The 16011-nt window shown below is 40.9% G+C and overlaps 1 protein-coding gene across 8 annotated transcripts in view; it reads left to right on the top strand.

Annotated features, from left to right (window-relative positions):
- Window positions 1-14917, top strand: part of DCLRE1C (DNA cross-link repair 1C) — a 54688-nt gene extending 39771 nt beyond the window's left edge. For all 8 annotated transcript variants that reach the window (XM_010590712.3, XM_010590711.3, XM_064284876.1 and 5 more), the window contains 3 exons: window positions 1922-2010; window positions 4604-4698; window positions 13056-14917. In XM_010590712.3, the coding sequence (XP_010589014.2) occupies window positions 1922-2010; window positions 4604-4698; window positions 13056-14011 (1140 nt within the window). In that variant the 3' untranslated portion in view covers window positions 14012-14917. The remainder of the gene's footprint in view (window positions 1-1921; window positions 2011-4603; window positions 4699-13055) is intronic.
- Window positions 14918-16011: the final 1094 nt, after the last annotated feature.

Genomic DNA, 16011 nt, shown 5'->3' with positions numbered 1-16011 from the left:
CTGAATATTTAGCAATGGGGGATAACGAGGATGATCAGGTTACAGGCCTTGTCCTTAAAAAAGATAGTATAATAGAATTACTCAACTTAAAAGGGCTTAGAAATGTTAGTTTTTTGTTTTTTTGGCGGGGGGGGCGGAGGGAGGGTATGATACTTTTTGTATAGAAAATTGGCCTATACTAGAATGGGAACCTGATATATGTAATTTATTTGTAAACTTTTTATGCATTTTCAAAGTGCAGAGATTCAGTGATTTCACATATTGGAGAAAAAGCAGTATGAAAGCAGGCTGTTTTTGGAGCCTATATGTCATAAATTTTGTTTTGCCATTTCTGCACTTAAAAGTCCGTTTCCCTGACAACCATTATCTTTGTATTCGGGGTCCATGGATTCGGCACTTCAGCCATGAGCCGTAAATATGTTAATGATTTGAACAGGTGAGTTCTTCCAGAAGCTCCAGGTAGTGGCATTCTTATCAAGTCAGCCATCATATTATAAATGATTCTTTATCATGTTATCAAAATACCACACTAACATCTCTACTAAATAACTGAACTGAACTTTCATGAACAAATAGGTTATCTGAGAACAGTTTTTGAAGAAATTAGTTTTGATGCTATACTTGAGTGAATGTTTTCTTTATCAGTATATCCAGAATCTTAAAGTTGTTATCAAAGCCCCTTCCTGGTGATGTGTCCTTGATTTGGCAGCTGACTTCCATCAGTGCCCCTTGCTGCTGATCTCTTAGAGGCTGAGTATCTTTTCTGTCTCAGCCACAGAGAGGGCATCCAGTCCAGACCAAGGGTAGACTTGACTTTTTCAATCGATACTAACAACAGTTGCCGTCAAGTCGACTCTAACTCATGGCAGCCCCGTGTGTGTCAGAGTAGAACTGTCCTCTCTAGGGTTTTCAGTGTTTGATTTTTGGGAAGTAGATCGCCAGAGGTTTCTTGCGAGGCACCTTGGGGTGGGTTCAAACTTCCAACCTTTCAGTTAGCAGCCGAGCACATTCCCCATTTGCACCAGCCATGGACTCCCAATCAATACTACTCCCGTCTTATTTCTCTTAGTGCATTAGCAGCTAAGTTGAGGGAGCATGATCCTTCCTGGGATTTTATAAAATCACCTGCCAGTAAGGAGGCATTTCCTACTTACCTGAGCAGAGAGATGAAGCAGCTGTCTGCCTCCTTTCTTCCCACTTTCCTTAGGTCAGAGCTAGTTACCACCACAGGGTCAGGTGACGCCTGATCTCTGGTCGACCGTCTTCTTCCACAGTGTTTGGTGAGAGGGAGAGAGGCTTTCCTGAAAACTGCTGAAATTAGCAGGCAGGTATCCTACATATGGAAACCCTGGTGGTATAGTGGTTAAGTGCTACGGCTGCTAACCAAAAGACTGGCAGTTGGAATCCACCAGGTGCTCCTTGGAAACTCTATGGGGCAGTTCTACTCTGTCCTATAGGGTTGCTATGAGTCTGAATTGACTCGGTGGCAATGAGGTTTTTTTAATAGTTAATAAAGACTCAGCTAAATTCTAACTCACTTGAAAGGGGATTTGTTAAATATCAGTGTGTGACCTTCTTGAACAAGAAACTAATGTTATGGAAAAAGCATACAGAAATTTTGAATCCCATTTGACGGTGATTCCTGGCCCTCATTGTGAAACAGAATCACCTAGGGGATGCTTAAATATACTGAGTCCCAGGCCCTGGTGTCGATCCGGGGTGAAAGGATCGCTGGAGGTGGGGCCTTGGCGTTGGACACTGCTCCCAGGTGACCCCACGTGCAGCCAGCACTGAGGACACTGCGTTACAAGATTTCTGCTGCTCGTTCTATGCGTTTATGTTGTCTTCCTTTACATGCTTCTCTAACGCCCACATTTTTCACCATAGAGATAATTGATCTATTTTATTTCCCTTCTTCTAGATTAAAGATTTCTTGAGCTACATCTGTCCTGTGAACGCATATGCAAATGTCATTCCAGTAGGCACAACTGTGGATAAAGTTACAGAGATGTGAGTAGCTACTGTTCGTGGATCTCTGCCCTCCCTTCGTGGCTCTCGGCTGGGAATCAAAGGGTCATCCTGCCTGAGTGTTTCCAGATCTAGAACCTGTTTCTGTTTTGATATTTTGAACTTAAATTCATTTCTGTTTTTGCCTTTCAGTGTTTCATTTAGTTCACAGTGTAGCAGAATGTACAGGTAGTATTGTCATTTTGTCCTGGCTTGAATCCTAGCTCCACCATTTACTGGCAGTGTTGGGCAGATCGTATCTCTGAGCTCGTAATTTTTAATCAGCAAAATAGGAATATTCATACCTACTTGTTGGGTTTTTCAGAGATTTGGAGGCAATATGTGGAAAGCATCTAGCACAGTGCCTAGTAGGTGATCAGTTAAAGGCATCTACTGAATGAATAAATGAACACAAAGGAGAGGCGAAATAAATCACAGGTCCCTTTTGCTATTATCATTTTTTCACCTCTTTTTTGAGTTTCACTGATCCATTCATTAAATATTTCTTTAGCTCCGGCTATAACGTTAGGCGCTGTGCCTGAAATCCAGGTTGACTGAGATATGCTCTCTGTCCTTAACAGAGCTGAGAGCCTGGTGGGGAGGGTGAATGTACGCTGCAGCATACTGTGTACAAGCTGCTGGGGGCGTGTGATGGGAGGGAGGGGCCAGTCAGCCCTGGTAGTCAGGGGGTCCATGTCAGAGGCTGCAGTGAGGACATACAGGGCTAGATTTTCAAATGCCTGTGGAAGATGCAGCTCAGGAGCTTGGGAGAGAGGTCTGGGTTGGAGACACAGATTGAGGAATTGGTGGTACAGGTGACACCTGAAAGCATGAGGGTAGAGGTATAACAGGTGTAATCACTAAGGACGGCATGAGCGTGAAGAGAGCAGGGGCCAGAACTCTGGTCAGCACAGTTAGGGCAGGAGTGAGGAAAGGGGAGCCGGAACAAGATGGAGACAGAATGGTCCAAACAGTAGAACCAGACAAGGAGAGTAGTGTGGTGGAAGCAAAACCCATCAAAACCCATTGCTGGAGAGTTGATTCTGACACGTAGTGACCCTACAGGACAGAGTAGAGCTGCCCCATACGATTCCCAAGGCCATAAATTTTTTACGGAAGCAGACTGCGACATCTTTCTCCCATGGAGCAGCTGGTGGGTTCAAACCGCTGGCCTTTTCAGTTGGCCGCCAAGTACTTTAACCACTGCATCACCAGGGCTCTTAGGGTGGAAGCAAAGGGAAAGGAAAATAGAGATCATCGGTGTCAAATACATGAGAAGCCAAATAATATAGGGATTACAAAGTGTCCCAAACTTAGTAATGAGACCGTTTGTGTGCTCTCAGTGAGGACAATTTCAGTGGATGTGTGAGCCAGAAGCCAGTTTCAGCTGTCTGAAGAAGGAGTAGAAAGTGAGGAAACAGGACACTGAGTATAGCGTATTCTTTCAGAAGGGAAAAGTTACAGACCAGAAAGACAGTCACTGGAGGGAACAGAGTTTAAAGGCGTGGTTTTAAAATAGCCGAGGTTAAAATCTGTGTGATGGAACTAAACTTGAATGTACATTAAATATGTATTCCAGTTTAGGTGCTTGTTAAAATGCAAATTCCCCCATCTTGCACTTTTATCAGGCAATTGTGTTATAGGTCAGTGGGGGAGGAGGAGAGAGGTTGAAGTGACTGAAGAGAGAAGTGGTAGTTGAGCAGAGCAGGTTCTGGAGGAGGGCGAAAGGGATGGGTCCAGAGAACGAACACAAGATGTAAACTGGGTGAGGCTATAAATAAGTTCCAGCATGGGACCTCGGTGGCGTCTTCAAGTGGGTATGTTATACAGAACCCTAAAAGCTTCTGAGAGGAGTCTCTGGGTGGTGCAGACAGTTAAGTGCTTGACTATTAACCAAAAGGTTGGTGGTTTAAACCCACCCAGATGCCCCTCGGAAGACAGGCCTGACAATCTGCTTCTGAAAGGTCAGAGCCTTGAAAACACTATGGAGCAGTTTTACTCTACACACATGATTTGCCATGAGTTGGAATCTACTCAACAGCAGTTGATTGGGTCTTTTTGTATTTAAGGGCTTCTAGGAGTGGTACGAGGAAACAGTTGTCGGTGAGGCCCTTGGTAGGGGGTAGGACATGCTCAAGTCTTGTTTCTGTGCCCTTTTATATATTATCTCCACTGTGTCTTAGCTTTCAACCTATGGGCCTCTAGAAAGAGATCAAATTTGTGAGATTTTTACAAGATATAAGGAAACCCCATTAAACAGGGAAGGGGAAGCAGCTGGCTGCACTGTAGTCCCTGAAATCCAAAAGATGTCATGTAAGAGTTTTTTAGAATGGGGACCTGATTTTCTCCATTGCAAAAGCAAAGATCCAATTTTTGCTGCAGTCTACTGAAGATATTCACCAGGCTGTATTTAAGTGCTTATATTTACCACTTCAGTATACTGAAGTGATTTTTAATTTTTTAAACATTGCTTTTTAGTTCTTAAAAGTAATTGTGTGATTTCCTCTATGGTCAAGTGTTTGTTATTTTCATAAATAATACTTCCATTCCAGCAGCTTTCTGAAAAGAAAAAACAAGATACTCTGATTTATTTCAGCTTAAAGCCTTTATGCCGATCTTCTCAAAGCACTGAGCCAAAATATAAACCACTTGGAAAATTGAAGAGAGCTAGGACAGCCCACCTAGACTCAGGTAAGAGAGATGGTTCTGGGTTCAGAGCTGTGGGCTTCCCCCCAAAAGACCGCTTTTAAGGGTGCTGTGGTCTGGTGAAGCTGCACTGGGCAGAGGTGGATCTAAGACCCACGGTAACCTGGACACATCACATAGCTTCAGGAAGTGCTTTGCATTTCTGTCTTCAGTCTATATAACCAGAAGTCAAATTTAATCTCCTTCATAGGTTAAAACAAGTGGCAAAGTGAATTGTATCTGTATTGTATGGTATTCTTGAGCTTTCTGGAAATATGCCCTATGATTTGTACTGGCCATCAGGAGCAGCTGTTACCCATGGACATATCTTTCAAGATAGTCATAAATGCTGATAATGGAAACTATTCTTGTCATCATTTCTGATTAGATTGATCAGTAGTGCTTATACAAATGGATTTGCTTATACAAATGTCTTCTTTCATTGTTGTCTTAGGCTGGATTCTCTAGAGAAGCAAAACCAGTAAAGTATATAAATATATAGGGAAAGAGAGATTTATATCGTGGTTGTAGAAGCTGGAACATCCCAAAAATGTGGGTCAAGATAGAGTCTTATCCTGATTCCTGTAGGCGTAGGGGCTGGCAACCCCAAGATCAGCAGTCAGAGAGTAGGGCTCTTGTTCACAGGCTGCGAAGATTGACAGATCTCAAGATTGGCAGGCAAGACCGCAGGTAAGCTGCTAGCCCAAGTCCCAAGACCCAGAGGTCAGATGAACAGGAGCCAGCTGCAGGATCCAGAGTGAGCAAAAGCCCACAAACCTTGCCAGAATGTCAACTTATTTTCCGTGCTGGCCACACACCCAAGGAAACTCCCTTTCAACTGATTGGCTACTCACAGCAGATCCCATTGTGAAGGTGATCACATTATATCACATCTCATCACATCATACACGTGCCAAACCACTGAGAATCATGGCCCAGCCAAGTTGACACACAATCTTAGCCATCACAATTGTTATATTCATTTTCCATTGAAGGGTTTCTTATAGACACCATATTGTTGGGTCCTGCTTTTTAACCAATCTGACAATTTTCTGCCTTTTAATTGGAGTATATCGGCCATTTATGTTTAATGTGATTATTGATATGATTAGGCTTATATTTATCATCTTGCTGTTTGTTCCATCTGTTCTTTTTTCTTCTTTTTCTTTTGGATTGAATATTGTTTATGATTCCATTTAATCTCTTGTTGGTTTATTAGCTGTAACTGTGTTTTAGTGGTTTCTAGTATACCTCTTTAACTTAGAGTAAAAGATAAATCATTTTGTACTGCAAGTATGGTATAAGAACCTTCACAGCAGTAACCTTTTCTTCTCATCCTAGTCTTTATACTATTATTGTCATACCTTTTACTTCTACCCATGTTATAAACTTCACAGTACATCTTTTTTTGCTTTAAACAATTATTTTTTAAGCTTTCAATGTGTAATTTACGTAAGTTTCACCCTTTTTATGTGTACAGTTCATAGATTGTATAACAGAGTTGTGCAACCATTACCACTAACTTCAGAACATTTCCATTATCCAAAAAAGAAACTTCATGCCCATTTACAGTCACTTCCCACTAGTACCCCCAATCCTAGCCAACCACTCATCTGTCTCTATAGATTTGCCTTTTCTGTACGTATCTTATAAATAGAATCATTGCATCTGTCTATCTATATGTTGTTTGGTTCCGACTAATAGTGACCCTGTGTACAACAGAATGAAACACTGCCCCATCCTGTGCCATGTTCACAGTCATTGCTGTACTTGAGCTCATCATTGCAGCAACAGTGTTAGTCCATCTCGTTGAGGGTCTTCCTCTCTTTCGCTGACTCTCTGCTTTACCAACCATAATGTCCTTCTCCAGGGGCTGGTCCCTCCTGATAATATGTCCAAAGTACCTGAGGTGAAGTCTCACCATCCTCACTTCTAAGGAGCATTCTGGCTGTACTTCTTCCAAAACATATTTGTTCATTCCTCTGGCAGTCCGTGGCATAGTCAGTATTCTTCACCAACACCGTAATTCAAAGGCATCAATTCTTTGGTCTTCCTTATTTATTGTCCGGGTTTCACATATATATGAGGTGACTAAAAATACCATGGGTCCAGGGTCAGGCACACCTTAGTCCTTAAAGTGACATCTTTGCTTTTTAACACTTTAAAGAGGTCTTTTGCAGCAGATTTGCCCAGTGCAATATGTTGATTTCTTGACTGATGCTTCCATAGGCATTGACAAAAACCATATATATACATGTTTTTTTTGTGTGACTGGCTTCTTAAACTTAGTAAGATGCATTCAAGATTCATCCAAATTGTAGCATGTATCAGTACTTCATTTTTTTTTTTTTTGCCAAATAACATTCCGTTGTATGGATTTACCACATTATGTTTGTATTTCACCAGTTGATGAGCATTTGGGTGGTTTCTACTTTTTAGTTACAAATACTACTACTATGAACGTTTGTGTACAAGTCTTTTTGTGGACATACGTTTTTGTTTCTGTTGGGTACAGAAATAGGAATTCTTAGGAATGGAATTCAGGATCATATAGGAAGTCTGTATTTTCACATTTTAAGAAACTGCCAAAAATGTTTTCCAAACTGACTACACCATTTGACATCCCCACCAGCAATGTATAAGGATTCTAATTTCTCCACATCCCAGTCAATACTTTTTCTTACATTTTTATAGCCATTCTAGTGAGTATAAAGTTGTATCTCATTGTAGTTTTGATTTGTATCTCTCTAATGACTAATGATGTTGAACTTTTTTTCATATGCTTATTGGACATGGTGGGGCAGTAGTTAAGAGCTTGGGCTGCTAACCAAAAAGTCAACAGTTTGAATCCACCAGCCACTCCTCGGAAACCCTATGGGGCATTTCTACTCTGCCCTATAAGGTCGCTATGAGTTGAAATCGACTTGACGGTAACAGGGGATTGATTATTTGTACATCTTCATTGGTAAAATGTCTATTATGGTGGTTAAGGTTATGTGTTAACTTTGCCAGGCCATGGTTCTCAGGGGTTTGGTAGATATTATGTAATCATGCTCCACTTTGTGACCTGATGTGAGCAGCCAATCATTCGAAAGCTGATCAGTTTCCTCGGGGCTGTGGCCTGTATCCAGTATATATGGATGGTCTGACAAGGCTCTCTTGGGGATCCTGCATCCTACTCATCATCCTCTGACCTCTGGTTCTTGGAACATGGGTCAGCAGCCTGCTGCTTGATCTGCAGATCTTAGGATTCACCAGCTCCTGAAACCCTGTGAGCCAGCACTCTTCTGCCTGACTTGCCGATTTTGGGTTCGTCAGCCCCTGCAACCATGTGAGTCAGGAGAAGCCTTCAGCCTTCAGCCTGACCATGGATTTGGGATTTGCCAGCCTTCACAACTACATGAGCCATTTCCTTGAGATAAATCTCTCTCTGTATATTTATATATATACACTTCACTAGTTTGTTCCTCGAGAGAACCTAGCCTAAGAATTTTGGTACCGAGAGTGGTTCTGAAGGAAGAAAATCATGAGTTTTCTGAATTGGTTCTCAAGTCTGGCTAGTCTTAAAGGTGTTGATGACTTTGCCTCCAGTAGTAAAGAGGGCATTGCTAATCCATGGCGTGAGGTGGCAGCAGAAATAACCCAAAATATCAACACCAGTGGATCAAATATTAGTGAGAAACAAGACTCTGGGTGATTGTATATTTGATACTTTTCTATAGTTTTGTCAGAATGAGACATACAGGGAGGCTTGGTTCTTGGTCCTGCTTTCGATAGACAAAGTGGTGAAAGAAAGAGATGAGCTCAGGACTTCAGAGTCACAGCTCAAGCACAGCACAAAAGGTTTGAAAGTTACCACTTGTGCCCCAAAAGAAAGCCTTATTTCTTGAGTGACAGAGCTGATATTGCCAAAAACCAAACCCAGAATCTTATAGTAAAAATGGCTGAATTACAAGGCCAGGTGAATTCCCAACCTCGAATGGTGTCCCAACCTCGAATGGCGAGGGCATTAATTGGGAACAAAGGGAATCCTGAAACTTGGGATAGGGACATACGGGCAGAAGTTCAGGAAGCTGGGGACACTGAGCCCCTAAATTCCATTGAATCACTCCTGCCAACGGAACCAGCCCTCTTACTCCCTTTTGGAGATTACTCCATCTTTCTCTGCTAAGCCACCCTCCCCAGTAAAACTATTATTCCCTCTACCCCCATCTGATGAGATTAACTCAGCTGTATCTGAAGAGCCTTTGTTTGAGATATTGCCCGGGGTGGCATCTGGGGTATTGCCTGAGGCATATGCCTTACAAGACATTGCTTAATGTCCCCAGGACCCAGCCCCACTACCCATTTTTGCTTGTAAGACCTATAACTAGACTGAAGTCTCAGCGAGCCCCAAGAGATAAGGTACAAAGTGTGACCCATGAGGAGCTATGGTACACTCCAAAAGAACTACTTGATTTTTCTAATATATACAAACAGAAACCTGGGGAATATGTGTGCAAATGGCTATTAAGGGAGTGGGATAATGGTGCAAGGCACATAAAATTGGATCAGGCTGAGTTTATTGATACGGGCCCACTAAGCACAGATCCTTCATTCAGTGTTTTGGCTTGAGAGGTTAGAAAAGGATCTAATAGTTTATTTGGTTGGTTCACTGAAGCATGGATTAAGCGGTGGCCTACAGTGAATCAAGTTAAAATGTCAGACCTGCCGTGGTATACTGTAGGTGTCCAAAGGCTTAGGGAAATTGCCATGTTAGAGTGGATTTATCAAGTTGGACTCACAGACCAATTAATAGAGTACCCGGAGGACACACTTTTCACCACAACGGTGAGAACAAATTTGTGAAGGGAGCCCCAGTATCTTCGAAGTCTGCTGTGATTGCTATTTTATGAAAGTCAGATTTGACAGTGGGAACTCCCCTAACTGAATTAAGATACCTAATTACAATGGGACTGGTTGGACCCCATGTGTTAGGGACCAAGTGGTGGCACTCCATTGACAAAGACAAGGGGGGCATGGTTACTGTAATGGACAGCAGAATCAAAGCAGTCATCAGAATAGTCTGACTTGTATGGACTTGTGGCATTGTCTACTTAGTCACGGTATACGTCGGAGTGAAACATGGGAAATCTACTAAACATCTATCTGTACAAATGGAAGAATTCTAGGTCAAGTGAACGGCAGTACAACTCAAATCGCCAGGTTAGAGTCATGGCCCCTCAATTCCCAGTCCTGAGTCACTTTACAGACTCACAAAGTTTTAGGTTTACAACCCCTTGAACGTAGGGGAGGCCAGGTCTCCTTGAGGAAGAACCCCACTACACTGCCAAAAATTTATGTTAATCTTTCTCCCTGTCTCATCCAAGGTGATCTGCAGCCTTTTACCAGAGTGACTATTCATTGGGGAAAAGGAAATAATCCTTTTATGTGGACACTGGTTTTGAACTAACTGTAATTCCAGGAGACCCAAAATGACACTGGCCCACCAGAGTCGGAGCGTATGGAAACCAGGTTATCGATGGAATTTTAGCTCAAGTTCATCTCACAGTGGATCCAGTGGGTCCCCAAACCCATCTTGAAATGATTTTCCCAGTTCCAGGATGCATAACTGGAATAGACATAGTCAGCAACTGGCACAACTTCCACACTGGATCCCAGACATTTGAATTAAGGGCTATTATTTTTTTTATGGTAGGAAAGGCCAAGTGGAAGCCATTAGAACAGCTTCTACCCAGGAAACTAGTAAACCACAAGCAATACCACATTCCTGGAGGGACTGCAGAGATTACTGCCACCATCAAGGACTTGAAGGATGCAGGGGTGGTGATTCCCACCACATCCTTATTCAACTAGCCTATCTGGCCTGTGTAAAAAAAAAAAAAAAAAAAAGGATCTTGGAGAATGACAGTGCATTATCGTAAATGTAACCGGGTGGTGACTCCTATTGCAGCTGCTGTTCCCGATGTGGTTTCACTGCTTAAGCAAATTAACCCATTTTTTTTTACAGTAGGCAGCTAATGGTCCAGCTAATGGCTTTTTCTCCATAGCTGTGTTGAAGGACCACTGGAATAAGTCCCCCTTCAGCTGGCAAGGCCAGCAATACACCAGCCCTGTGACATAACTTAGTCCACAGCTTGGACCATTATATATGCGTGTGTATATATGCATATATGTATTTTTTCACTTATTCTACTGGAAAATTTTTGTTATTCTTCAATAACACCATTTTAATGACTGTATATTTTGCATTTTGATCATAAATCTGTATTTAATTTTTGTCATTATACATTTAGGTTGTTTTTTACTTTTTACTCTTATATTGTGGTGAACATGTGGGAAACCCTGGTGGCGTAGTAGTTAAGTGCTACAGCTGCTACCCAAAAGGTCGGCAGTTTGAATCCGTCAGGCACTCCTTGGAAACTCTATGGGGCAGTTCTACTCTGTCCTATAGGGTCGCTATGAATCAGAATCGACTTGATGGCAGTGGGTTTAGTGAACATGTACCTAATTCTGTTTCGTATTTCTCATTACTGAGTTAAAGTATAGATATTAAGGTGCTTAATACATATTGCCAATTTGCTATCATACCAATTTATAGCAAACATGAACAGTGTATGACAGTGGAAAATATCTATGAATGATTTATGACATTTGTCCCTTTTTTCCATTGGATTTAGGTGTTTTTATTATCAGTTTGTATAAACTCTTAGGAATTTCAACATTGTTGTACTTGTGACTTTTTCTCAGTGTTATATGCCTTTCCATTTTTATATTAAGATGTTTTAAATTTTTATATGGTTATTACAGAAAAAAAAATATAATTATATAATATCAGAGTAAACTTCTAATAGTATAGAAGCATCACTTGTTTTTCATATACTACAGATGAGATAAAGTGAAAATGTTTCCACAGATTAAAGTATTGTACAATGGAAACATACCATGATACCGGTATAGTCACAGACCCTGAAGAACATAAAACTTAGAGATAATACAAAAACATTTCATAAAAAGATAACTCTGGTACACCAGTGGAACAGCTAAAGCAGATATATAATCCATGGCTTAAAGTAAAGGCCTATCTTATAGACTAGGGTGATTCCAAATACAGTAGCTAGGTATCTTAGTCACTGTAAGCCCCTGCAGTAAAGAAGGATAAACACTTCCTTGTTTGGATAATTATAAATCAGAATAGAATACTGGACCTAAGAATTAGGTGTGAGTCCTGGCTGTGCCACAAACTAGTTTTATGGCCTGTGCGTTACCATGCACGTTCTCTGGGCCAGCTTCCTTACAGGTAACATGGGAGCTTCATGATAGTCTCGATAGTCCATTATTTTAGTGGCTTTTAAAAATGCAGCGGTTAGCCACATCCTTTATCACTGGGAAAATAATGATCTTTTTAAGGTTGTAAGTTAACATCAGATTCAGCAGAATAATAAGTTGCCATACAGATTGTTGTTAGCTGCTATGAAGTCAGCTTTGAGTCATGATGACCCCATGTGTTGCAGAATAGAACTGTTCCATAGGGTTTTCTTAGCTGTAATCTTTATGGAAGCAGTTTGCCAGGCCTTTCATACATATATGATAATTTCATTTGCTAAGCCTCCTCATTTTAAGAATTTCAGTGGGTTAATATACTCTAATGTAGAATGCTTAAAAATCAGTAAAATGTACTCTTATGTAGCCTATTCAGTATTTTGGTTAAGGCTGATCTAACCCATATGTGTTCCCCAACATGTCTCACAGTTTTGTGCCCAAAGTAGGTATCAATAAAACATTCAGAAGAGGAAAACTTAAGGAAAAAAGAAGAAGAAGAAAACAAAAACCTATTCTTTTTCTTAAATCACCCAGCACGGTTGAGCATCTACTCTTTGCATAGCACACAGAGTTTCCAGACTTCTTTTTCTGGGTAGTTCACAAACCTAGCTGATGAACAGAACCAGCTGTAGAACTTCAAACACAAAACAAAATCAAACTATTGGGTCCCATCTTCGGAGACTGAGTTGGTAGATCTGGAATGAGACACAGAGAGTTATTTTTAAAAAAGCTGTCCAGGTGATGCTAATGTTCAGTCAGGTTTGGGAACCACAGATACAAGGTGGCGTGGCTTTATTTGGTGAACACAGATTTTACAGTCTCAACTTACCACCTGGCGTTACAGAAACATGAACAGTGGTAATCACATTGCGCAGAATTTCTCAAGAATAAGGGCCTTTTAATTTCTCTCCGAAGAAGAGTGAACTCCATGTTCTTTGCAGTTGCAAGAATTAAATGCTATAAATTGGATTTTTATTAAAAGCACAGACTGGCTGCTTTTGCATTTTGTTGCTTCTAAACCTATTTTGTTTTTCTTACAGAGGAGGAGGATGATGACCTCTTTGATGACCCTCCACCAGTACCTTTAAGGCACAAGGTTCCAAGCCAGCAAGCTCTTCACCCTGAGGTCTTTTCAATGACCGCGGTATCACAAAATCATGAGGTCTTTTCAATGACTGCAATATCACAAAATCAGCCTGAAAACCCGAGACAAAGTACAGGATGCTACAAAGAAGAGAATATGCAAACCCCTATTTTGGCAAACTTTGTAGATTGTCAAGAATCCAACAGTGAAAGTGAAGATGAATTAGGCATCTCAGCTCCATTGCAAGGACACACGGATCCTGTAACACTTCGCCAGCAGAAGACTGATGTGGATGTACCACAGTGGGAAGTATTCTTTAAAAGAAATGATGAAATCACAGATGATGGTTTGGAAAACTTCCATTCTTCCACAGAGGCAGGGGCTTCTCAGTCACCAAAGCTTTTCAGTGACTCTGATGGGGAATCAACCCACATCTCTTCCCAAAATTCTTCTCAGTCAACACACATATCAGAACAAGGCAGTCAAGGCTGGGACAGCCAAGCTGACACAGTGTTGTTAACTTCCCAAGAGAGAAACTGTAATGATACTACTTCCTTAAACAAAGGAGGCTTCAGACCAAGAATCAAAGGGAATATTGCTGCCTCTCAGCTGGAACAAAATGTACTTTGCCCAAAGGATACTTACTCTGATTCTAAAAGCAGGGCTCAAGATGTAAATATAGTTCCTGGTATTGGAGAACCAACTACTCTAAGTAGTGGGAAAAACACACCTGAGGAAAAATGGTTGCAAAATCCTAGCACAAAGGCAGATTCTCAGAGCTCCTCTGATTTTGAAATTCCCTCAACTCCAGATGCTGAGCTACCTAAACAAGAACACTTACAGTTTTTATATGAGAAGCTGGCTACAGGTGAGAATGTCATAGCTGGAAGGAAAAAAAAAGCCCACTCTTAGATATTTAAGAATCAAAGTTACTTCATTCTAGAGGAACTACTAAAAAACCTATTCTGAGAAATAATAGTCAAGATCACAGTAAATAGAATAGTAAAAAGCATTCAGGTAACTAAAAGAAGGCAGAAAAGGGGAAACAGGAACAAAAAACAGAGGAAACAAAAATGGTAGAACTGAATCCAAACCTATCAATTACATTAAATGAAAATGGTCTCTAAACACACCAATGAGAAGATGTTGTCAATGAAGAAAACCAAAGACACAGGGAAAATATTAGTCCAAAGGACAAATGGACCACATGAACCATAGCCTCTACCAGCCTGAGCCCAGAACTACACGGTGCCCAGCTACCACCACTGATTGCTCTGACAGAGATCACAATATAGGGTCCCAGACAGAGCAGGAGAAAAATGTAGAACAAAACTCAAATTCACACACAAAAAAAAAAGACCAGGCTTAACTGGTCTGACAGAGACTGAAGGAACCCCAAAGACTACAGCCCCAGATACCCTGCTAACTCAGAACTGAGGCCACTCCCAGTCCAAATCATTTCAGCCAAGGATTACAGACAGCCCTATAAAACAACACACATGAGGAACATGCTTCTTAGTTCAATCAAGTATATGAGACCAAATGGACAACAACACCTAACCAAAAACACAGATGAGAAGGCAGGAAGGGACAGGAAAACTGAAAGAATGGACACAGCCAACCCGGGGTAGAAAGGGAAGAGTGCTGACACATTGCGGGGGTCACAATCAATGTTACAAAAAAATCTATATATATGTTTTTGAATGAGAAACTAATTTATTCCATAAACTTTCACCTAAAGCACAATAAAATTAAAAAAAAGATCATCAGAATGAAATAAAAAAAAAAATACCCCAACTATATGCTGTCTGTAAGAAACTTAGATATAGGTAGGTTTAAAGGGTTGAAAAAGATATACCATGCAAACACGAATTAAAGTCAGAGGGTTGTATTAACATCAGATAAATTTCCTAGTGGTAAAAGGTCAGTTCACCAAGAAAACATAACAACCTTAAGTGTGTATACATCTAACAAGAGCTTCAAAATACATGAGGCAAAAACTGGCAGCTGAAAGGAGAATGAGATAAATGCACAATTATAGTTGGAGACTTTAGCATTTCTTTCTCAGTAGACAACATCAGCAAGGATACAGAAGTGAACATCAACCAACTGGCTCTGACATCTATATAACATTCCACCTATTAAAGGGGCCCTAGAGGCACAAACGATTAAGTGCTCGGCTGCTGAAAGGCTGGCAGTTTGAACCCAGCCAGTGGCTCCGAGGGAGAAAGACCTGGTGCTCTGCTCTCAGAGATTACAGCCAAGAAAACCCCACGGGACGGCTCTGCTCTGTCACGTGGGGTCGCTAGGGGTTGGGATCGACTGATGGCACCTAACGAGAACTACCACCACTCGGTAACGGTACATTCTCTTCAAGTACACATGGGACATTCGCCAAAGGAGGCCATATCCTGAGTCATAAAAACACATCACTCAAAGTGAATGAATAAACTTGGATTATTTCAATAAACTGACAAGTATAGGGAAAAATCAGCACCTTATGTATCTCAGAAGACATCACATCACTTAAGAACCTTGCTGTGAGCACAGTGGTAAAATTAGAAACATGAGTACCTAAAAGACAATCCTTCAGAATTAAATGGCTCAAGTATGTGTTGTCATTTCAACTTCCTTAAAGCCCATCAGTGGTGAGTTAATGCTTTTGTATTGTTTTATATGAGGATTTAATAAACTTTTATTAATATTCGTAAACACACTGGTGTGCTGATATTTCATGGATTAAGGAAACAAAAGCGGATATTTCACTTAAAACATTTAAATGGAATCACTAAAGCATACTTTGTAGATCAGTTAAACACACACATAATGACATGCATTATTATCATGTAAAAGTTAAGTATCACACCTACAAGACTAGGGTTCTAAGACTTACGAGTCAGTGGGAAAGGAAA

The sequence above is a fragment of the Loxodonta africana genome, chromosome 4 (genome assembly GCF_030014295.1).
Source record: "Loxodonta africana isolate mLoxAfr1 chromosome 4, mLoxAfr1.hap2, whole genome shotgun sequence".
In the NCBI taxonomy this organism is placed as follows: Eukaryota; Metazoa; Chordata; class Mammalia; order Proboscidea; family Elephantidae; genus Loxodonta; species Loxodonta africana.
Note: the sequence above shows the minus strand (reverse complement) of the source record. Positions and strands in the feature narration are given on the sequence as shown.